Raw genomic sequence first — 24,773 nt, 5'->3', positions numbered from 1 at the left:
GGCAAATATCGTCGTGATTTACCGGCGCATCTATAGATGAGTGTTGGCTTCTCGATATTTTTACCGTGAGCATCCGAAATAAATGAGTAAAATATAGTTATTTTAATTACACGACAAAAGCAGCCACTGCCAAATCTCCAATCACCTAAAAGGTTTTGTTACTGAAAATTCTGCCCTTTTTTTTCAGATGCTTATTTTTCATTTTGTCTTGAACCGCTTCGCTTTTGTGCCGGGCCATTATTTTCAGCACCGCCCAGTTTCTTTTGCGATTGGAATAAATTGTTGTTAACTGCAACTAAATTTTGTTTTTGACTGTAATGCAGACGATTTTACTTTACTGTCTTTAGTATAATGGCCACGACACACTCAAGCCTTTATATGCCGTGATTAAATTACCTGACGGCTTCTGATAATTTATTATTTAAATTCATTCATGCATAACGAACACCATTCTACATTTTGTGATCTCATTGTGGATTGTCATTGGGTATACAATCGGAATATGTAAAAGGAAGAAGAAACGATGCGTAGTTCTGGTAAATCTCTGAATTGGTTACTGGTGGATATTTGAGAAAACGCCTTGGAGTTGGACAGTTCCACTACTTTTATCCACTCCTGTGGTCACAGCAGCAGCACCGTTCTTGCAGATACATCCTCCAGTTCTTAATCGATAGGCTGTTAAAACTCTTCAATGCCACCACATTCCCTTCGGCGAAATTATAACCGCTCTTCTGCTCAGATATTAGCCATTCGGAGCATTGCAAGAAATGTCAATTTGGGTGAAAGGAACAACAAAGCTTTCGACAGCAATTCGCTCAGGAGGGAGAGAAAGAGAGGAAGACTCACCAATCAAACCCAGCAGAAAGGCGAGAGCAAGCCAACCAGCGAGCGAATGAGTGAAATCCCGCCTCCATTTATAATCCAGTGTTGGGACTGCAACAGCAGCAGTGCTCAGAGCCTGAGGCGTGACCTGGGAAGCGACTAGCTTCAGGTCAGATGCGCCTTGTTTCAGTTAAAACCAACAAGATGGACTTTAAAGGGGTTTTATATATTTCCGCATCTGCATGATGACAGTGTACTCTTGGATGAAATCTGTGACATCAAATGCCAGTGCAAGGTAATGAACTACATACTGTTATATTTCAAAGTTCTTAATTTCACCATTTTATTGGACTGCTTTGATTGTTAATTTGGGTGGATTAATTTTAACAATTGTGACTTTCCACAGTATGAAACTGACACAGACGTGCTATATTACAGATATAATACAAATTTACTCGATACCATTAAAAAAGACTTATCGAGGTCTGTTAACTTGTGTTTCCTGGAGTTCTTTGATTTTCTACCAATATATGCCGAATAGATAACTGCATTTATAAAGTTGTGTTGCATCGACTTTCCATTAAGTATACAGATGTGATTTATATGTTAGACGGACCTTACCATTAAGACTTTAAAGTAAACCTAATTATGATTTATTATCCACAGCATACTGCAGTAGGGTTATTACTTAGGTTCCATCAGAATTGTTAAGATAAATATTTTAAAGTCTTCCAAAAGGACGGTGTCATGTTAAGACTGATTTTCAAATTCCCGTTCACATTTTCGATTAATCACTTTATCACTTTACACTGTTTTTCATTTAGTGTCCTTTTCTTCTCAATTCTTTACATATTTAATGTTGGGATCTGCACTATCTTTGTAAGTCTCGTAGTATACTTAAAACCTCTAATTTGCGAGTTCGAACGTGACAATTTAAGCACATTGAAAGTTATCTTGTCGGCACAGTTTGCATGGTTACGTATCTGAGCATGGGGCACTTTCACTGAATAGCTAAACGAGTTATCTCGTGCAATGTCACATACTCAAACTTGGTAAATGTTAAAGTATTCACATGTATATATTATATAAATATATTTATATATATAAATTCAGTGAAATCTTGGCGTTTAGCTGCACACCATCAGCAATATGTTTACCTCAAATTAAGATAAGGCGAAATTTACAATAGATGAGAGGAAGTGATCTTCAGCGAATATTTGAACTTTAGCGTTGTGCGCACACGGATCTCTTTGAAAGCATCACGTCTTGTTAACTAACTTCCACCAACAATTTACTAAATGTACTTCAGCAGAATGCCAGACCTACAGGAATTGTGCGTTGGTAGCAAATAATAACTCATATTGCCAGAGATGTCCTGGTGATGAGTTCCTTTTTTATCATTAAAAGAAACTGGGAATTTCATTTCGATTATATACGTGGTTTTGAATTTTTAATAGTGAACGGAGTTTAGTAATAACTCCGGGTATTCAGTTTTGCTACATTACAGCCATTATTTCTATATGCATATACTTCATGGATCTATAGCACAAATGACGTGCTGCGTCGAGGATGAGTTTCATGGGTTCCCATCGTACTGATGACACAGCGACGGAAACAAATGGCTCGTCTCCCCCATTTCGTCATTACTATCTTGTCACTTATCAACGGTGCACAATTATGCTTCGTTAATAACCTATTTTTGGAAACGGGACAGTTTATAAATTGCATAAGCAGATGCGGTTGATTAGAAGTTGAACTATCTGTTTCTTTGTAAGTGTTTGTTTCATTGGCCATTAACACACCCTAGATTTCTCAGACAATTTATGTTTTATTTTGTAATAACGATTTCATTTTTATTAGTAATGACATTCAGATCATTTGGAGAATAATATAGGGGTTAATATTGCACAACTTTAGAATGGTGAATCCTAAGAACCAATTATAGTCCATCTAATTTAATATATAATAATCGAGAATCTGCTGGAAAAACTATGGCAAACCAAATCATTTTCAGTACCCAGCTAAAAAGTAACTTCTGGTGATGGGGCCTCTGAATCAAACTACTCAATGATTTATGATGCTCTGATGTTTGCCTCGTGAAACAGGGAGATGACTGGCTTACTTTCAATGAATCTAAATACATTACTGGACACCATAAACCATTGTAAGAAGTTGGGGATGACGTTCCATGATATAAAGACGCTATTATTGGAGTGATTTATGGTCCGGATGTGCCCTCAAACTTTGAAGATCCATAAGCATTAAAACTACAAGTAGTACATTCTTCATTCTCTACAGTTTGTTGACTCCTTATCCTTTCCAAACAGCAAAAGTGGTCTTTCTGAGGACTGGGAGCATTCAGAACTCAGTAAAGGAGGACCAAGAAATTGGTAAAGAAAGGCAAGGCAGAATCTGAGAGAAAACTGACCAATATAAAAAAGGACTGTAAGAGCTTCAAAAGACAATGTAAAATAGAAAAGCCTAACAAAAGCAAATGTAGGTCCCGTACAGCCAGAGACAGGAGAATTTACAAAGATTAATAAGGTATCTGAAGAGTAATTAAATGACTACTTTACGTAGAAAGACACATAAAACAAGAAACACCAGAGAATCAAGGTTCTAGTAAAAGAAAGGAGCTAAGTAATAAGTATTGCAGCTGTATAAAACTTTGGTTAGGCCACATTTGGAATATTGTGTGCACTTCTGGTCACCGCATGACAGGAAGGGCGAGGAGGCTCAGCAGAGGGTGCAGAAGAGGTAGAGAGCATTAGTTACAAGGAGAGCTTGGACAAATTTGGATTGTTTTCTCTGTACTGTTGGAGGCTGTGAGGCGACCTGTTAGAAATATATAAAATTATGAGAGGTAGATAGGCAGGGTCTTTTTCCCAGGGTGGAAATGTCAAATACTAGACGGCATATCTTTAAGGTGAGAGGGAGAATGTTTAAAGGAGATTTGAGGCATTTCTTTTACACAAAGAGTAGTAGGTGCCTGGAATGTACTGTCAAGGAAAGTGGTAGAAGTAGATATGATGGCAAGGTACGAGAGGCACATGGACAGGCACATGAATAGGCAGGGAACGGAGGGATATAAACCATATGCAGGTAGATGGGATTAGGTTACATTGGCATCATTGTGGGCTGAAGGGCCTGTTCCTGTGCTGTACTTTTCTATGTTCTATTGGCTAAAAAACAAGTACTGGCAAGTTAGTGAGACTAAAAGCTAATAAATCTAAAGAACACAATGATCTACATTCCTGGGTTTTGACAAAAGTGATATAGAAACATTCTGTAGAACATTGGTAGCATAAATGATCCCACTATTTAAGAAGAAATAATGGAGAGAGAAAACAGGGTATTACTGACCTATTAGTCTAACTTCAGTGGTGGGGAAGGTCCTGGAGTTTATAGTGAAGGATATTACAACACAACACCTTGAAAAGGATAGTAAGATTAAGCAGAGTTAACAGGGATATATGAAAGGAAAGTTATGTTTGACCAATTACTGGAGTTCCTTGAGGATGAGACTAATGGAATAAATAAAGGCCAACCAACAGATGTGGTGCAGGACTGAAGTGAGGAAGGATTTCTTTACACAGAAAGGGTGGTGAATCTTTGAAATTCTTTACCCCATAGGACACTGGAGGCTCAATCATTAAGTTCATTCAAAACAGAACTCTACAGATTTCTGGACATTAAGGGAGTTAAGGGATTTGGGGATAGTGCTGAAAGAATGGTATTAAGGTAGAAGACCAATCATCATCATGATGAATGGTGGATCAGGCTCAAAGGGTCCAGTGGCCACATTTGCTCCTATTTCTTATGTCCTTATGTATTGAATTGGTTCAGGAGTTGGTTCTATCATTTGCCAAGATCCCAGATGCCCCTTGTCATATCTGCACTGCAAAAAACTTGTAATTCCTGTAATAATTAGAACTGAAGGGTGAGGGAACAATATTTACAATAACCTCCTCCAGCAAATTCTTGATCAATATTGTACGAAACAAGTTGGTCCTGATGATAGGTTATTGACTTAAACTCTGTTCCTATTTCCACAGATCCTATCTCACCTCCAGGGTATTGCTCATATTGTGTTTTTATTTCATAATTCCATCATCTGCAGTATTCTGCTGTAACTGTGGTAGTTAATGCAATGTCTCCGCAAAGAAGGAGATCACATTGTCCGATAATATTCTCAACAGTAACTAGTACCGTGGATAAACCTATTAAACCAGAGTTTATTTATATGAAATCTCACAGGGATATTGCTGAAAGAATGTAATGCATCATCTTCCACTTTTTCAGAATGGCCACAAAGAGTCAGTGTAAGCATTATTTTACTTATTTTTGTCACCTTGAATTTTTAATGTTACTATCATAGCAGGATTTTTGGAAACAGATAAAGTCGACAGAATTAACAGGAGTATTTGCAGTCAACAATCCAGACTAAACAGAACTCTTTGCCTGTATGGTTTTTGGTATCCACTGATTAAACCTGCTTAGTCATAAGGAAGATTGAAGTTTTTAGAAACACAGGTGAGTGTGCTGAACCACGGTGAATCATATCACAACCAACAGAGAGATCAATTAGGTGAGCAATTTTTTTTGATATTTTAACTAAAACAGACCATACCACTATAATGCTAATGTGATTTGAATGTATATTTATTACTGTAACACATAACCAGATTTTATTAATTTGCATTATTCAAAATAGCATCTTAATTTTTTTTTAATACTTCCAAAGTTTTAACTTCCAAGGTGGGAATAAATGTCATCAATCCCGGACACTGATTGGCTGAACTATAGTGCAAAATTCTAATTTATCAGCTAAACATTTTATCTGCCTGCTACACTAGATTGATCAGGAGCAGCTTAATGTTTGTAAAACAAAATTTTAGGTACTTAAGGTGTTTGATAGATTTTTCTTTTGGTGAGAACAATATTGGCATTATTAAAATGAATTGTTTCTCCAACAGAATGTGAAAGATTCTTTGTACTTTCTGCTGTGTCTTTTATTTTAACTTTAATGCCATCAATGTCAGGTCAATAATTAGCACTCCAAACATGATTTTTGTTCTAAAAATTATTGATATTTAAGTATTTTAATTACACTTCAGTTCTGGTATGGTGGACATGCATATTTAGGTCTGTTTGCCACACAGAGACCTCTTTTCTCTGTAGAAGGACCACTCTATGCATAATTCAGATTGATTTTTACCTACTCAAGCAAAAGAATCCACAGGATTTTTCCAAAGAAGACCTGGAAACCCTCCTAATGTCCTGGACAATATTCATCTCCCAAAACAACACAATAGAAACATATTAATTCATCAGTCATCATTTTGCTGTACATGAGATTTTACTGTACCTATCGGTAGATACATTTGCCTGCAAAAACAACAGTGAGCACACTTTAAAATCCCATTCAATTGTTGCAAATACTATGCAATATCACAAAAGCATGATATATATACATCTTATGTTTTAACTATCCAACTACTTTTAGCATTATTATTTATAGTTTTAAATGCCTATCTATTCCAATGTACTTAACTTCATTGTCCTAAAGAAAAATAAGTGCACCTGCTACAGATAGATGGGTGACCACCAGGAGAAGTAAGGGGAGTACGCAGACAGAGCGGGATTCCCCTGTGGCCATTCCCCTCACTAACAGTTACACCCCCTTTGGATACTGTTGGGGGGATAACCTTTCAGAGGCCAGTAGCAGTAGCCAGGTCAGTGGCACTGTGCCTGGCTCTGAGGCAAAGAAGGGAAGGGTAAAGTCAGGCAGGGTGATAGTGATAGGGGACTCGATAGTAAGGGGTGCAGATAGGTGTTTCTGTGGCTGCAGTTGAGACTCCAGGATGATGTGTTGCCTCCCTGGTGCCAGGGTCAAGGATGTCTCGCAGCAGGTACAGGACATTCTGAGAGGGGAGGGTGAGCAGCCAGAAGTTGTGGTCCATATAGGTACCAATGACATAGGCAGGAGCAGGGATAAGGTCCTGCAAAGGGATTTCGGGGAGCTAGGTAGAAAGTCAAAAAGCAGGACTTTCAGGGTTGTAATCTCAGGATTACTACCCATGCCACGCGCGGGTGAGGTGAGAAATAGATACATGGTGCAGTTCAATATGTGGCTAAGGAGCTAGTGCAGGAGGGAGGGGTTCAGATTTATGGATCATTGGGCTCTCTTCCAGAATGGTTGGGACCTGTACAAACCAGACAGTTTGCATCTGAACTGGAGGGGGACCAATATCCTCACTGGGAGGTTTGCTCGTGCTACTTGGGAGGGTTTAAACTAGAGTGGCAGGGGATGGGAACCACAGCAGCAGGGCAATGGGGGGTAGGGCTGAGGGCAAGAAAGATGGTATGACAAGTAAGAGTAAAAGGAAGGAAACCAAGGGACAGGCTAATAAACATGGTGGGACTGATGGGCTGAAATGTGTTTATTTCAATGCTAGGAATAAGGTGGATGAAGTTAGAGCCTGGATCAGTACATGGAATTACAATGTTGTTGCCATTACAGAGACCTGGATGTGCAAGGGACAGGACTGGCAGCTCAACGTTCCAGGGTTTCGTTGTTTTAGATGTGACAGAAAGGGTGTTTAAAGAGGTGGAGGGGTTGCACTACTGATAAGGGAGGATGTCATAGCAGTACTCAGAGTGGACACACTGGAGGGCTCATCCACAGAGACAATTTGTGTGGAGCTCAGAAATAGAATAGGTGCAATTATGCCAGTGGGATTATACCATAGGCCCCCCAATAGCCACCGAGAGGTGGAGGAACAGATATGTAGACAGATCATGCAAAGATGCAGAAACAACGGGGTTGTCATAGTGAGGGACTTTAACTGCCCCAGTATTGACTGGAACTTCCTGAATACAAGGGGCTTAGATGGGGCGGGATTTCTTCAGTGCACCCAAGAGGGGTTCTTGAAACAGTATGTGGAGATGAGGAGAGAACATACTGGACCTGCTTTTGGGAAATGGGCCAGGCCAGGTGACAGACCTGATAGTGGGTGAACATTTTGGGGATAGTGACCACAACTCATGTTTTAAGATAGTTATGAGTAAGAATAAAATTGGATCTTGCGGGAAGGTAATAAATGGGGAGAGTACAAATTACGACGGGATAAGACAGGAGCTAAGGGAGCAGTTGCTGTCAGACAAATCCACATCTGAGAAGTGGATATTGTTTAAAGACCAGCTGATCAGAGTTCAGGATCAGCATGTTCTGGTAAGGAATAAGGACAAGGATAGTAAGATAAGGGAACCTCGGATGATCCTAGAGGTCCTAAATTTAGTTAGGAAGTAAAAGGAAGCATACGTAAGGTTTAGGAAGCTGAAATCAGACTGGGCCCTTGTGGAATATAAAAACAGCAGGAACATGCTCAAGCAGGTGTTTAGGAAGGCCAAAGGGGGCTGGTGAAGGTCCTTGGTGAGCAGGCTCAAGGATAATCTGAAGGAATTTTATACTTATATTATGAAAAAGAGGATAATTAAGGGTAGGGTAGATCCACTCTAGGATAAAAGAGGGAATTTGTGCTTGGAGTCAGAGCAAGTGGCCGAGGTACTAAATGAGTGCATTGGTATTTACTGAGGAGAAGGAATTGGAGGATAGTGAAAACTGAGTGGGGCATGCTAATGTGTTGGAACATTTTGAGATTAAGGAGGAGGTAGTGCTGGGTCTTCTGAAAAGCATTAAGGTGGATAAGTCCCCAGGGACTGATGGGACTTTGGCTTTTTCGATCAGGAGTGAGAGGTGAGCGAGTGGAAGCAGCTGAGGAGTTCCGAACAGATAAGTTTTTTTTCTAATGGTTCAGGGATAGCGGGGAGTAACTATGCAGGCGCATGACATCAGTCGGTAGAGTGCACGAACAGTTTAAAAAGAAGACTGCCATAACCAGCGGGCAGCTTCGGAGCGGGCAGCGGAGTGAGTGGGGGCAGAGTGTTTTGGGCTTTGGCTCAAGGGGCTTTGGCGTAAAAGGGCAAGGCGGGTGAGTAGCTGGTAGGTAAAGGTAAGGTTTACCTGATATAGATTTTTAAGGAGGATAAAACTAGGTAGGGAAAGAATTAGTTCAGATGGAGGACATGGTGGTGTGCTGCAGCTGCTTGATGTGGGAGCTCGTGGACCTTGCTGTGGTGCACAATGACCACATCTGCAGTAAGTGCTTGAGGCTGGAGGAAACTTTGGCTCAGAATTGATGAGCTGGAGTTGCAGCTTCAAACACTGCGGAGCATCAGGGAGGGAGAGAGTTATGTAGATAATGTCCATCGGGATACAGTCACCCCCCCCCCCCCCCCCCCTTAGAGCAGGTACTTCTGGGGTCCAGGAAATAGACCCTTCTGTGACTGTCAGGGGAGAGAAAAGGAAAAAGAAAACGAACAGGCAGACAGTGCAGAGGACCCCGGAGGCTGTTCCCCTCAAAAACAGGTTTTCCACTTTGGAAGCTGTTGAGGGGGATGACCTGCAGGGATCGAGCAGCGGTAGCCAGGTCTCTGGCACTGGGACTGGTCCTGCTGCTCAGAAGGGAAGGGAGGAGAAGAGGAAGGCAGTAGTGATAGGGGACTCGATAGTCAGGGAAACAGATAAGAGGTTCTGTGGCAGTGAGCATGAATCCCGGATGATATGTTGCCTCCCAGGTGCCAGAGTCTGGGATGTCACTGATCGGGTCCACAGGATTCTTGAGTGGGAGGGAGAACAGCCAGAAGTCGTGGTTCATGTTGGTACCAACGACATAAGTAGGAAGGGGGATGACGTCCTGAAAAGTGAGTTTAAGGAGCTAGGCAGAAGGCTGAAGAACAGGACCTCAAAGGTAGCAATCTCAGGATTGCTGCCAGTACCACGCGATAGTGAAGGTAGGAATAGGAGGAGATGGCAAATAAATGTGTGGCTGAGAAGTTGGTGCAGGAGGGAATGTTTTAGATTTTTGGATCATTGGGATCTCTTCTGGAGAAGGTGGGACCTGTACAGAGAGGATGGGTTACACCTGAACCTGAGGGGAGCCAATATCCTTGCAGCCAGGTTTGCTATGGTGGTTCGGGAGGGTTTAAACTAGTTTGTGAGGGGGATGGGAACCAGAGGGGTAGGTCAGAGGAAGAAGGGAATGGGGGAAAAGTCAGATCTAACAGGCAGAGAGGCTTTGAGGAAGGAGAAGCAGAGTACAGGGTATAAAAGTAGAAAGGTGGATGGGCTAAAGTGCATTTACTTAAATGCAAGAAGTATCAGGAATAAGGGAGATGAACTGAGAGCTTGGATAAGTACATGGGACTACGATATTATAGCTCTTACAGAGACTTGGCTGACACCAGGGCAGGAATGGATATTGAGTATTCCTGGTTTTCAGTTTTTTAAAAGGGACAGGGAGAGGGGGAGAAGAGGAGGAGGGGTGGCCGTACTGGTAAGGGATACTATTACAGTTGCAGAAAGGGTGTATAATGTGGAAGGATCCTCTCTAGAGTCAATATGGGTTGACGTTAGGAACAAGAAAGGAGCAGTTACTCTACTGGGAGTATTCTATAGGCCCCCCCCGGTAGCAGCAGGGATACTGAGGAGCAGATTGGGAGGCAGATTTTGGAAAGATGCAAAAATAACAGGGTTGTTATCATGGGGGACTTCAACTTCCCAAATATTGCTTGGCACCTGCTTAGTGCCAAAGGTTTAGATGGGGCAGAGTTTGTTAAGTGTGTCCAGGATGGATTCCTGTCACAGTATATTGACAGGCCGACTAGAGGGAATGCCATATTAGATCTAGTATTAGGTAATGAACCGGATCAGGTGACAGATCTCTTGGTGGGTGAGCATTTGGGGGACAGTGACCACTGCTCCATAACCTTTAGCATTGTCATGGGCAAGGATAGGAGCAAAGAGAACGGGAAGATATTTAATTGGGGAAAGGCGAATTATGAGGCTATAAGGCGAGAACTTGAGAGTGTAAATTGGGATGACATTTTTGACCACATCTCTATAGTACATTTCCCTTCAATGTTCAGGGATCTCTTACAGGATGTTAGAGATAAATTTGTCCTGGTGAGGCAGAGAAAGAATGGTAGGGTGAAGGAACCATGGGTGACAAGAGAGGTGGAACAACTAGTTAGGAGGAAGAAGGCAGCATACATAAGGTGTAAGCAGCAAGGATCAGATAGGGCTTGTGAGGAATATAGAGTAGCAAGGAAGGAACTTAAGAAGGGGCTGAGGAGAGCAAGAAGGGGACATGAAAAGGCTTTGGCGAGTAGGGTTAAGGAGAATCCCAAGGCTTTTTTCTCTTACGTGAAGAGCAGAAGGATGGCTAGAGTAAAGGCAGATCCGATTAGAGACAAAGGTGGGAAGATGTGCCTGGAAGCTGTGGAAGTGGGTGAGGTTCTCAATGAATACTTCTCTTCAGTATTCACCAAGGAGAGGGGTCTTGATGACGCTGAGGACAGTGTCGGTAAGAGAAATGTTCTAGAGCATGTAGCTATCAAGAGAGAGGATGTGTTGGAGCTGTTAGAAAATATTAGGACAGATAAGTCCCCGGGGCCTGACGGAATATTGCCCAGGCTGCTTCGTGAGGCTAGGGAGGAGATTGCTGAACTGTTGGCTAGGATCTTTGAGTCCTTGTTGTCCACAGAAATGGTTCCGGAAGATTGGAGGGTGGCGAATGTTGTTCCCTTATTCAAAAAAGGTAGTAGGAATAGTCCAAGGAATTACAGACCAGTGAGTCTTACATCTATGGTGGGCAAGCTGTTAGAAAGGATTCTAAGAGATAGGATCTATGAGCATTTAGAGAATCATGGACTGATTAGGGACAGCCAGCATGGATTTGTGAAGGGAAGATCTTGCCTCACAAGCCTGATAGGGTTCTTTGAGGAGGTGACCAGGAAGATTGACGAGGGTAGTGCAGTAGATGTGGTCTACATGGATGTAGGTGTTTGATAAGGTTCCACATGGTAGGCTTCTTCAGAAGGTCAGAGGCCAAGGGATGCAGGGAAGCTTGGCCATGTGGATTCAGAATTGGCTTGCCTGTAGAAAGCAGAGGGTTGTGGTGGAGTGAGTGCATTCGGATTGGAGGGCTCTGACTAGTGGTGTCCCACAGGGATTGGTTCTGGAACCTATACTTTTCATGATATTTATTAATGACTTAGATGAGGGGGTGGAAAGGTGGGTTAGCAAGTTTGCAGATGACGCAAAGATAGGTGGTGTTGTGGATAGTGTGGAGGGCTGTCGAAGCTTACAGAGGGATATTGATAGGATGCAGAGCTGGGCTGAGAAGTGGCAGATGGAGTTCAATCCGGAGAAGTGTGAGGTGGTATGCTTTGGAAGGACAATCTCCAAGGCAGAATACAAGGTTAATGGCAGGATTCTGGGTAGTGTGGAGGAGCAGAGGGATCTGGGGGTTCATATCCACAGATCACTGAAAGTTGCCTCACATGTGGATAGGGTAGTTAAGAAAGCTTATAGGATGTTAGCTTTCATAAGTCGTGGGATCGAGTTTAAGAGCCGTGAAGTAATGGTGCAGCTTTACAAAACTCTGGTTAGACCACACTTAGAGTACTGTGTCCAAATTCTGGTCGCCTCATTATAGGAAGGATGTGGAGGTGTTTGAGACGGTGCAGAGGAGATTTACCAGGATGCTGCCTGGATTAGAGAGTATGGAATTTGAGGAGACACTAAAGGAGCTAGGGCTTTATTCATTGGAGAGAAGGAGGATGAGAGAAGACATGATAGAGGTATACAAAATATTAAAAGGAATAGATAGAGTGGACAGCCAGCGCCTCTTTCCCAGGGCACCAATGCTCAATACAAGAGGGCATGGCTTTAGGGTAATGGGTGGGAAGTTCAAGGGAGATGTCAGAGGGAGGTTTTTTAACCCAGAGAGTGGTTGGTGCATGGAATGCACTGCCTGAGGTGGTGGTGGAGGCTGATACGTTGGTTGAGTTCAAGAGATCGATAGATAACCATATGGAGGAATTTAAAATGGAGGGATATGTGGGAGGAAGGGGTTAGATAGTCTTAGGCGTGGTTTGAAGGTCAGCACAACATGGTGGGCTAAAGGGCCTGTATTGTGCTGTATTGTTCTATGGTGTTCAGGAAGGGAACTAGGGAATAACCCCGGTAATAATAGGCCAGTGAGCCTCATCAGTGGTAGGGAAGCTATTGGAGAGGATACCGAGGGATAGGATTTGTGTGCATTTGGAAAGGCATGGCCTGGTTATTCTGGCTGGAGGTCCGTGACCAGTGGTGTTCCCCAAGGATTGGTGCTGGGACCTCTGTTTGTGATATATATTAATGATTTGGATGAAAATGTAGATGGGTGGATTAGCAAGTTTGCAGATGACACCAAGATTGGTGGGGTTGTGGACAGTGTAAAGGACTATCAAAAAATACAATGAGATATAGATCAGTTACAGATATGGGCAGAGATGTGGCAGATGGAGTTTAATTTGTGCAAGTGTGAGGTGTTACACTTTGGTGGTTAAAGCAAAGGAGGAAGTATACAGTTAATGGTAGGCCCCTTAATAGCTTTAAGGTACAGAGGGATTTTGGGGTCCAGGTCCACAGTTCACTGAAAGTGGCTTAGCAAGTGGATAAGGTGGCAAAGAAGGTTTATGGTATGCTTGCCTTCACTGGGAGGGGTGTTGAGTATAAGAATAAGGAAATCATGCTGCAGCTATATAAAACTTTAGTCAGCTCACACTTGGAGTATTGTGTGCGGTTCTGGTCGCCCCATTATAGGAAGGATGTGGAGAGGGTGCAGAAGAGGTTTACCAGGATGCTGCCTAGATTAGAGAGTATGAGCTCTCAAGGAAAGGTTGGACAAACTTGTATTGTTCTCCCTGGAATGTCAGAGGCTGAGGGGAGACCTGATAGAGGTTTTTAAGATTATCAGAGGCATGGATAGGCTAGACAGTCAGAATCTGTTCCCTAGGGTAGAAACATCAAACACCAGAAGACGTGCTTTTAAAGTTAGAGGGGGGAGGCAAGTTTTTTTACACAGAAGGTGGTAGGTACCTGGAATGGGACTGGGGTAGTAGTGGAAGCAGGCAGTTTGGTGGAGTTTAAGAGGCTTTTAGATAGGCACATGAATATGAAGGGAATGGAGGGATATGGATGATACACAGGAAGAGAACATTTAGTATAAGTCAGCATCAAGATTGGCACAACATCCATGAGCCAAATGGCCTGTCCAGTGCTGTACTGTTCTATGTTCTAAATGCTAACCTAAAAAAAAGAAAATCCAAAAAGTTGAAAGTTAGTGCAGTTGCATCCATGGTGAGAGAAACAAAGTTAATATTTTAGGCTGATAACCTGCATCAGTATTATATATAATTTCTTCAGAATAAAGTACTTTTAAAATCACTAGTCATCTAAAGCACTTTTAGATTCAATTGTGAAACTGCTGTAGAAACAATGAAATATTAATGTTTCCTAGATTTTTATAACCTATGTAGTTTTACTGAGAGTTCTCTTAGTGGGAACAAGAAGATCAAGATGCACTTATATAATGCCTTTAACATTGTGAAAAACCCAGGGTGCTTCACAAGTCTTACCAAATAAATATTGATGTAGAGCCATATAAAATCATATCAAGATAAATTGGTCAAATGGGCAGGTCTTAAGGAGCATCTTAAAGAAGGGAAGAGACGTGGACAGTTACAGAGGATTAGTGAGGGAATTCAGAGCTTAGGGCCTTGGCAATTGAAGCCTAGACCACTAAATGTGAAGCAGTTAAATTTGTGGAGGATCAAGAAACTGAAAGATGGAAGTTGAAAGCTAGAGAGGAATTCTAAACATGGATGAGAATTTGCCTTGCTAGAATGTGCATAATTATAATGAATAGATAATAGTTGCTACATTAGGAGATACTTTGACCATTCTTTCACTGAAAAGGTTTAGTAAAAAAGAAACTTTAAATGTTATGTTCTTAAGTTCAGTGTTTAAATGCAAGTTAACAAGGGGTCTGTGCCAATAGTAATAAAGGTGCTAAGGAGTCAGTTTTGTTTTCTCATAGATGATAAACAATAAGCAATTTGTCAAGATGGCTAGGAAAACAATAACTATTTCACATCTATAAAATCAGGTCTTGGACTCCCACTGGAAGAACTTGCTTTCTGTGATTGTAAACCGAGAGATGAAACATGAAGATATATGCAGCCTAAAAGAGAAAATAGTAACTACAAAGTAAGCAGTAAAATGGGGTTAGAAGGCTGAAATGGTGAGGTTGGGGGAGAGGTGGTGAGAAAAATCAGTTGTCACATTTATTGTAGGAAGATTCATTGAAGTGGGAAAGTCTGTAGTATTCTTTATTTTGTGTTATTGAGACAAGATAAACCATACTCTTTAAATTACATGAGCCCAGTTATATCTATCTCTCTGTATATTCACCTTACTGTGATATAAAATAGTTTATCAATTCACATCAAGCTTTCTCCCACTCTGATGCCTTATTCCGCTTTTGGAAAGATTGAAGATTTGCAAGTGCAAATGGCATAAATAACTTGTTTGGGTAACATTGGTTCTATAGTTAAATTCCTGACTTCATCTTTCATGAAATATATCAAAAGTAGTATGAGTCAAAATTTTAAAGTGCTGGAAATCTAAAATAAATACAAACAATGCTGGAAATACTCAGCAGGTCAGGCCACATCTGCAGGAAGAGAATCAAAGTTAACTTTTCATGTCAAAGATCCTTCTTCAGTATTGGAAGTCAACTGCCATAAAGAGGAAAAGGCTTAAAGTGCATTCAAAACCAATTGATACTCAGACCTCAATGTTCCAACAATAGACCCAAATTTACAATAGTGGCCATTTATCATTTTTCAAATGTTAAATTTCACAGAAGTTTAAATAATTCAGCAATAGAGTGCAGGATATTTTTCTTTAAAAGCTTAAGTGGAAAGTTTGACTTTTTTCTTTTACTTGTGAGCCCTTTTTGTTCTATATGTGCACTTTTGTCTGTATATAACTTTTAGAAATTATTATCTTGAAACTTCCATGACTGTTTTACCTTTCAATCACAGTTGTGCTCTTCTGTGCTTTTATCTTGGTAATGCAATCAATATGAATAGTAGTTTGTATATGAAGAGTATTGAAGATAATATTACTAATGATATAACATAGAATGAAGTTTTTAATCATTGCAGAGCATATGTATTATTTAAAATTCCTTTGTATTATAATTCAGCCACAAATTATAAGTTCAAATCAGTATGTACCATATGTTTTCAAAGTTAAATAATAACAAAACAAAGAGAACAGCTTATTTAAAGTAAATGCAACTGGACGCTGTAAACTAGATAGTGGGAAGTAGCAAGGAAGGGTTTTGTTATAGTGGAGTGGATATGCATTGTAGAATATCCATGGGGTGCTGCTTCTGCAGCAACCACACAGATAATATACAAATGGCCAGCATTTTGCATCAGGTCAGATACTTTATCCATTGGTCCTTGAGGTGAAAAGCTGAGCAAATTAGTTGTTATCTGACTCCCACTTCACTTCCTTATCTGTGTAACTGCGTTAGTGTTTCCTTCCACCACCAACATCAAAGCTTAAAAGATTGCTTTAACTAGTGTCTGAAGCTTTACCCATTCTTCATAACATCATTTCTCCACTATTTTTAACAGGCCAATGATGCTGCTAACATGAATGGAATGGTAGATAAATGACTTAAATGTTTATGTTAGTCACTCACTCGGTAGTTTCAGGGTGTAGGCATGATTTTGTATTAAATAATCATTTTCTTACTAAATTTTCCTATTCACCCTCATGCAATTTTCCATGCTTGACTTGAGGACTAATAAACACCAGTCTTTTCTTAACTATTTCTTTAACTTTAAAAACCATATTTTGTGAGAGCAATCACTACTGACACTAATAAAGCTTCCTTTATCAAAGGCATCTCACAGTGGCTTAAGGGAAAAAAATGGATGGTGAGAAAAACTGACATTAGGAAGCCTGACAAAAGATGGGGTTAATGGGCTGGTGGCAGGAAAAATAGGAGGAAGTGGTTGGGTTTGAGGAGAAGTTTTCAAAATGTGTTTCCATTGATAGCTGAAATCACTGGCACTGATGGGGTTAAGGTAGGAATAGTTAACACAATGGTTTACTTTGCCCAGGTGCTCCAATTAGATATGGATCTCCCATAATACTCATCAAATTCACTGAATCATAGTTATTGAGCATGCTGTTGGAAGTATGTGAGAAACCCATGATGACCGTGAAGCACGGTAATTTTACAGTCAGTTGTGTTAGTTGGAACAGGAAGATCAACACACACATAACACAAAAGTGTTAACAAATAAATATTGGTGCAGGGCCATATAAAGGAATTCTTACAATATAAACACTGACACTGGACTGAAATCTTTCCAAAGCCTGATATCACTATGCATTTCACCATAAGCTTTCATAGACCAAGCATCGAGGGCTACTAGTGTCTTCAGAAGCCCAAGAATTCTTTTTTTTATATTTTATTTACAGTGTGGTAACAGGCCCTTCCGGCCCAATGAGTCCACGCCGCCCATCTTAAACCCAAATTAACCTACCCGTACGTCTTTGGAATGTGGGAGGAAACCGGAGCACCCGGAGGAAACCCATGCAGACACGGGAGAATGTACAAACTCCTTACAGACAGCGATAGGAATCGAACCCCGATCGCTGGCGCTGTAATAGCGTCACGCTAACCGATACGCTACCGTGCTGCCTAAATCCTGACCTAAGGGAAAGGGCTGCAGGATAATCCAGAAGTTAGAAGAATGGGGAGGGGTAGGAAGGAGAAAGATAATAGATACATGGGAAAGGGAGAGGTTTAAACTGAAGGCTGACAATTTAATGTTTCAGGTACTGGAGTAAGGAACTATACATATTCCCTTTTAGTTTGCTGTCTCCTTATCCATCCCTCCTGCATTCATCGTAGCGTGGATGAAAGGTAATTGATCTTGACTGTTATAACTCTTTTTCTCTTTCTACCATTGCTGTCTGACAATGCTGAGTATTTCCAGCATTTTCTGTTTTATTTTGGTTCCACAATGATTGTTGAGTTAGTTTGCATTCTCAAAATGGATCACATCCATGTCTCAGTGATAAAATTTGCTTGCTGTTTCGTACAGCTTGTTATGCCCACACCTACTCGTGTCAAAGTATACAAGCTCTTCTCATAAGTTTATGAAACCTTCAGATGATATTGTTAAATTAAATCTTATAATTTTCTTTCTATCTATATTTTACTATATTTTTCTATCTATATTTTACTCTTTTGTAATTTTGGGAAGAATTTTGAAACATATTTGGTGATTTGGAGAATTGAAAGACTATTACAGTGAATCTATGGGTAAGCCTAGTAATTTCTAAGGTAGGGACATGTTCGGCACAGCTTTGTGGGCCAAAGGGCCTGAATTGTGCTGTAGGTTTTCTATGTTTCTATGAATTTCTGATGTATACAAAATGTTGTGTTTTTATGTTAATTATCCATGTTTTTTTTAAAAAATCAAGAAGTTTCTAAACTCTAGAATGTCTTTTTTTTGATAAAACTTACCCAGCTTGTTCTTGAATTTACAAATGCTATCATTTCACAGAATCTTTAACTAAAGTCAGGAATCTTATTCACTTTCAATAGTACTATTGAAAGTGAATAGTATGAGAAAACTTAGTAACTGCTTTATGTAACATTAAAGATAAATGATGACAATATTATTCTGTGATGTGTTTATAAACAATGTAATAGTTTTAGTTATAATTTGCATTCATAGGCTTTAATGCTTCAGAGAAAATAGGAAGTTTTCTTACCATTTATGTTACTGCATTGACTATGTAACATTACTTTATTTTAGGTATGAATTGTTTCTTACTTGGGACTAGTAAATGGAAGGTACTAAACGATAAGGATTTGTCAACATGATTTATGGACAGTTGTTTGAAAGGACTGCCACTGACTGCGAACTTATCAACATAAATGTGGGTGGATACAAACAGAGAATCGACCAACGTACCCTGCTACGGTTTCCTCACACCAGGTTAGGAAAACTGCTGAAATGTGACACTGAGGAGGATATTTTGGAGCTCTGCGATGATTACAATGTTGTGGACAAGGAATTTTACTTCGATCGGAATCCCTGCCTGTTCCGGTACATTCTGAACTTTTACTACACTGGGAAACTACACGTCATGGAAGAGCTCTGTGCATTTTCTTTCTGTCAGGAAATCGAGTACTGGGGGATTAATGAACTTTTTATTGACTCCTGCTGCAGCAACAGGTATCAAGAGAGGAAGGAGGATGTGGTGGATAAAGATTGGGATCAGAAAAGCGATGAGAGTATTGACTCTTCCTTTGAGGAACTGTCAGCGTTGGATAAAGATATGGATAAATTTGAGAGCATGTGGTGTGGAAAACTAAGGATGAATGTGTGGATCAGGTTAGAAAATCCTGGACATTCACTGTCAGCCAAAATCTTCGCAATTATATCATTGGGTGTGGTTCTGACATCCATTGTGGCGATGTGCATTCACAGCATGCATGAGTTCCACCAATATGATGCAAATGATAAAGAGATAGTTGATCCTGCTCTAGAAGGACTGGAGATTGCGTGTGTTATCTGGTTCACTGTGGAGTTTATTGTGAGGTTCTCAGTTTCACCATGTCTAATGAAATTCTTCAAAAAACCCCTGAACCTAATTGATTTTGTTTCAATCTTGCCTTTCTACTTTACGTTGGCCTTTGAGACAATGGATGAGGACAGCGAAGAGTTAGAAAATGTGGGCAAGGTGATTCAGATCCTGCGTTTAATGAGGATATTCCGTATCCTGAAACTGGCTCGGCATTCAGTGGGTCTGCGATCATTGGGAGCCACACTCAGGCACAGCTACCATGAGGTTGGACTCTTACTCCTTTTCTTGACAGTTGGGATCTCTATATTCTCTGTCCTTGCTTACTCAGTTGAAAAGGATGAAAGCGAGTCAGGACTTCATAGTATTCCCATGAGCTGGTGGTGGGCAACCATTAGCATGACCACAGTCGGGTATGGAGACACGTACCCTGTCACACTACTAGGAAAGCTTATTGGAAGCGTTTGCATTATATGTGGAATTTTGGTAGTGGCTCTCCCCATTACTATCATTTTCAACAAGTTTTCCAAGTACTACAGGAAGCACAAGATGGTGGACATTGACCGCTGCAATGCAGAACTTGCAGAAAGTTGTCCGGATTTACCTTATGTGAACATTCGAGACATATATGCCAAAAATATGCACTCTTTCATGGCTAGTATCTCTTCCATGGTTAGCACTGATGCCAGCGATCACACCATAGATGCCTCTAGCATCCAAGATCTTGAAAGTGTTCATAACACTACAACATTTGAGAACTGTTCAGTAAAATAGAGTATTTACACTTTTACTTTGATGGCTAGAATCTCTGCTTTCCTGTCAAAATTATGTTCTACAATTTATTTGTTGCACTTTAAAATACTCAGGGTATTATATGTTTGACAGACAATAGCTACTTAACTGATTGTAACATCTTCATGAAAATGAAAGAAGCATGTGAATTAATTTACTGACTTCTACTTTATGCAAGTATATATTGTTAGTGTTTTGTCTGTTTCTAAAAGAAATGTCAATGCAATAATAAATTCAGTAAAATGAAAAACATATGATAAAGACTATATACCTGTGCAAATATATGATGACTGTTATTTATTTTAGGAGGGAGATACAAACCAACAGAAATTCTGACTATATCATTTCTGAAATAATTTTCACTTCCTAAGTATGAAGCAACACCTTTCCTGTAAGGCAACTTCTAAAATACATATTTTGCATCAAAGTGAACAAAATAAGCAAATCAATTAAAGTATACATATTTCAAACACAACAATATGTTTAGTATTTAACTAAACTCACCAAACACAGATTGTCATTAGCAGTTAAAAAGATCAAAAATAAGTATTCTATAAAAAAAATCAAAAAGGTTTACATTTATTTGGAATTTGTAACACAATCTGAATTAGTCAAATGCAAACTTATTTTCTTTTCAGAGTCATCTCAACATTGGTTGAATTTGGAACTGGAATGCTTTAGGAGCAAGCAAACCACCACTAATATCACTGTTGACCAATACATGGTTGACAGCTGTATTCTGAGGTAGAAATTCATATCAAAAACTTGAGAGCTCATGAGCCAAACTTGCACTCAGTGAATTAAGGAAATTGCCTGTCTGATTAAAGATTAGACCAAGGCTCTGTTTGCCCTCTCAAAAGGAAGGAAAATGCATAGTTGTAGAAAACATGGGGAATTTTCCTTGACCCCTGACCAATATTTATCCCTCAATTAACATTAATGAATTACCTACTCTTCACTTGCCTGGGTAAAACTCAAATGGACCAAGCTCATAACTACCTGAACAGGTCACAGGCTAAGTGTCATGTGGAGATCAACTCACCTCCTTTCTATGACCTACAGGCACAAGTCATGGAATCATAGAGTCATACAGCTTGGAAACAGGCCCTTCAATCCAACTGATGCATGCCAACTAAGTTTCCCATCTAAGCTAGTCCCATTTGCCCAAGTCAAGAGTGTGCTTGAATGAGAGCACCCCGACCATTCTGGACAAAGCAACTCATCTGTCACTCTAGACTTTCATTCCCTCCATCATTGTTGCACAGTGACTGCATTGTGTATCATCTACAAAATATACTGCAGTTATTCACCTAGGCTACTCTGAACACACCTCCCAACCCATAGCCTCTGCCTCCAAGAAGGACAAGGGCACCAGGTGCATGGGAACACCACCATCTGCTTGTTCGTCTCCAAGTTGTACGCCATCCTGACTTGGAAATTTGTTACCTCTCCTTCATTGTGGTTGGTTTTAAACCCTGGAACCCTCTACCCAACAGTGCTGTGGGAGTACCTTTCCTAGAGGACTGCAATGGTTTGAGATAGTGGTCCACCACCACCTTCTCAAGAACAATTAAGGTTTGGCAATCAATGCCAGTGACACCCAGATCCTGAAAACTGATTAAAAATGTAACCTGGTCATTATCTTATTGCTGTTTGTGGGATCTTGCTCAGCCAAACCAACTGTGACATTTTAATATATTGAGATTGAACTTTGTTGGGTGTAAAGTTGTTTTGCATATCATAAGGCCACAATTGATTTTTTGTTAATATCAACTTCTAGTTTAAATTTCCCGCTGATTTAGAAGGAACTTGAAAATCAGTTGCTGTGGATCAGGCAAATGAGAATCAGGAATAGAGATGAGGTTTCCTGATCTTCTCACTATGGTCTTCTATAATTTACTTTAAATTGGGGATTATTCCAAGTCAAATGGGAAAGAATTTCTGGAAGAATGAATGTGTGAAACAAACTTCAATTTGCTAAAATAAATGTAATTCATTCTGAAGATATTCCACTTTAATTATGGGATTAAAATTAGAAACAGCATAGCTTTCTGATATTGGTTCTTGGATCCTGGTTTCCAGCTACTAGTTTGATTAAAATGCTGGTCAAATACTAAGGTCAGTTTGTGGCATTAGCTCAATCCCAGCAGTTAAGAAATACATTTTGGATTTCATTTGACAAAGGTTCTTTTTAACACATATTTTAAGCCTCTAAGCAGAACCAGTTGAACTAGTATGCAGCAATTTGGTACAGGAACATTGTTCCTAATCTATTTGAATAGTTAATTCAAAATCTATACAGCTACAAGGAGGACACAAATGAAAAAGAAGAATCAACATGCAGATCAAAATTTATTCAAAATAAGGATTACATTTTCTAATTTTTAACTGGTTGAATATGGATTATGAGAAGTATTATCTAAAATAGATAACTTTTAAATGCAGAATAGGAAATGCAGTTAAAGCAGAATTGCAGGTACAGCATATATTTCAACATTGTCCTCCTTGCAAATTGAAAGTAGACAAGAATATAAAAGGCATTCATTTTAAAGAAATAAAACAATAATTCCATGATTAGTTTTCATATATTTAAAATCTAAAAGAAAAAGAAGTTTTTTTTTAAACAGGAAACATTTAAGCTTGAGATCCAGAAGTAAAGCCAGGGGAGGAGAAGACAATTTAAAATTATGTCTAGTGTTTAAATATAAGTTTTTTTATTTTCTTGCCTGGTTTGATTAGAGCCATACCATGAGTAAACCAGCAGTGCAGTATTTTCTTCTCCATTCATAGATCTACACCATTTTAAATGGTGTCAGACTTAAAGGAATCTCATTGGTCCATGTAGAATGGCATCTTATAATATAAACAGGACCCTGATGTAATTCTGAAGGCTCAATGATTTCAGTGTGTGTCCTGCATGTTTCAACCACTGGGGTTGAGCATTAAGCAACCCAAACAGTGGTTCCCTAAAGATCTGCAGGCAGCTTAGAACAAGAGGGAAAAGGTTTGTAAATAATTTCAAGACACCATGAAAATTCATTTCTTCCACGGCCCTCCCCTTTCCCCCTCTCAAGTCCATTGCTTGATTCTTCATTGCACTCCATGTTCCCATTTTAATTTGCCTGGACCAGCTTGGTTCTGCAAGGGAACATTCAGATTCTTGGCTGCTCCAATTGGCAAGTTGCTGAAACATATTATTAGTTAGGACTAAACTAGTTATTAGTTAGGATAGACAGGACTAAACACAAAATTGATTGGGGTGCCTCAGAGTAGGGGGTGTGGTGGCCTTGCATTTGTTTCACTCCTCTTGGTTAATATGAAGACTCACCCCACAGAACCAAATATATTTGATTTGTAAAGGATTTTGAACATTAAATCATATCAGAATATTTAGTAAAGCTTAATGTCAAATGATTTGTCATCTCTTGGCCACATATTGGTGTCTAATGTCTTAAAGGCTACTAAATGCATTCCGACTCAACAATATTTATGATATTTTAATGTACAGTTGAGGACAGAATTATAATCTGCCTCCAACATAAAATCATGGCTGATTTGGAATTATTTTTGTCATAGAAAGAATTTCTTCATGTGTTATTCTAACTGCGTTTCAGTACAATTGGTATATTTTTAATGTGGATAAGTAGATAAACAAATATTGGATCATCGCATGATACTTCAAAGCATTTTTTAGTATTCAGTGCAAAGGATAGCTGACAGGAAGCATGGAGCTGAATCACAGCTGGTACAACTGGCCTGCCTTATGGTAACTATCCTGCTGAGTTGTATGTTACAATGGAGAATCATACCACATAAGCACTAAGCTGATGCAGAGACTGCAGTTGACATAGCTGGCAGGGGGTTATGCTTCCTGTAGACGTAAGGGAACAATTACCATGGAGACCCAAGAGAATGCAGATGCTGGAATCTGGAGCAAAAAATAAACTGTTGGAAGAACTCGGTGGACAGAGCAACATCTGTGGAGGCAGAAGGGATGGTCGGTGGTTCAGGTTGAGACCCTGCATCAAAACTGAGATTGTAGAGTGAAGATATATTGATGAAGGATACGTGGCTGTAGAAATATATAATGTGTACACTTCTATATATTGGTTATCTTCCCTCTACACTCACAGTCCTGATGCAAGGCCTCAACCCAAAATGTTGACCATCCTTTTGCCTTCACAGAAGCCACTTGACCAACTGAGTTCTTCCAGCAGTTTTTTGGAATTATTACCATCACTTGGTACATTTGGAAGAGTCTGCATAGTTGAAATTCATGACATTGATCGCAGTAAAATATATGCTGTAGTTGACACAGATCCATATGAGTGCAGATTATACTGTATGTCCTGGATATACCATGCCAGTGCAAAGAATGGAAGAATTCATCTTAAAGCAATGCTAACTCCACAGGTTAGTGTATTTGTTATGTACAGAACTTTGTCAAATGCTTTAATATTGTTATTTTCTTAAAGAAGAATTGAATTGATTAACTCTGATCACCTGGGTAAGGTTTATGATCAAGTATCCCAAGAGGTTCTACAGATATATTAACAGTAAAAAGGTGGCTAGGGAGAGAGCA

The 24,773-nt window shown here is 39.8% G+C and overlaps 1 protein-coding gene across 1 annotated transcript; it reads left to right on the top strand.

Moving 5' to 3' along the window:
* Positions 1–943: 943 nt before the first annotated feature.
* Positions 944–20,470, top strand: kcns3a (potassium voltage-gated channel, delayed-rectifier, subfamily S, member 3a). Its single transcript, XM_052024926.1, has 3 exons — positions 944–1,117; positions 17,639–17,726; positions 18,628–20,470. Exon 3 carries the CDS (start codon positions 18,692–18,694, stop codon positions 20,171–20,173), a length of 1,482 nt encoding a protein of 493 aa, XP_051880886.1. The 5' UTR covers positions 944–1,117; positions 17,639–17,726; positions 18,628–18,691; the 3' UTR covers positions 20,174–20,470.
* Positions 20,471–24,773: the final 4,303 nt, after the last annotated feature.

This window comes from Pristis pectinata, chromosome 10 (genome assembly GCF_009764475.1).
Source record: "Pristis pectinata isolate sPriPec2 chromosome 10, sPriPec2.1.pri, whole genome shotgun sequence".
Lineage (NCBI taxonomy): Eukaryota > Metazoa > Chordata > Chondrichthyes > Rhinopristiformes > Pristidae > Pristis > Pristis pectinata.
The sequence above is the reverse complement of the archived record's forward strand: the minus strand, read 5'-3'. Positions and strand labels throughout refer to the sequence as shown.

Coding starts and splice junctions, on each gene's coding strand:
- kcns3a (XM_052024926.1), top strand. CDS start 18,692: ATGATTTATGGACAGTTGTTTGAAAGGACTGCCACTGACTGCGAACTT.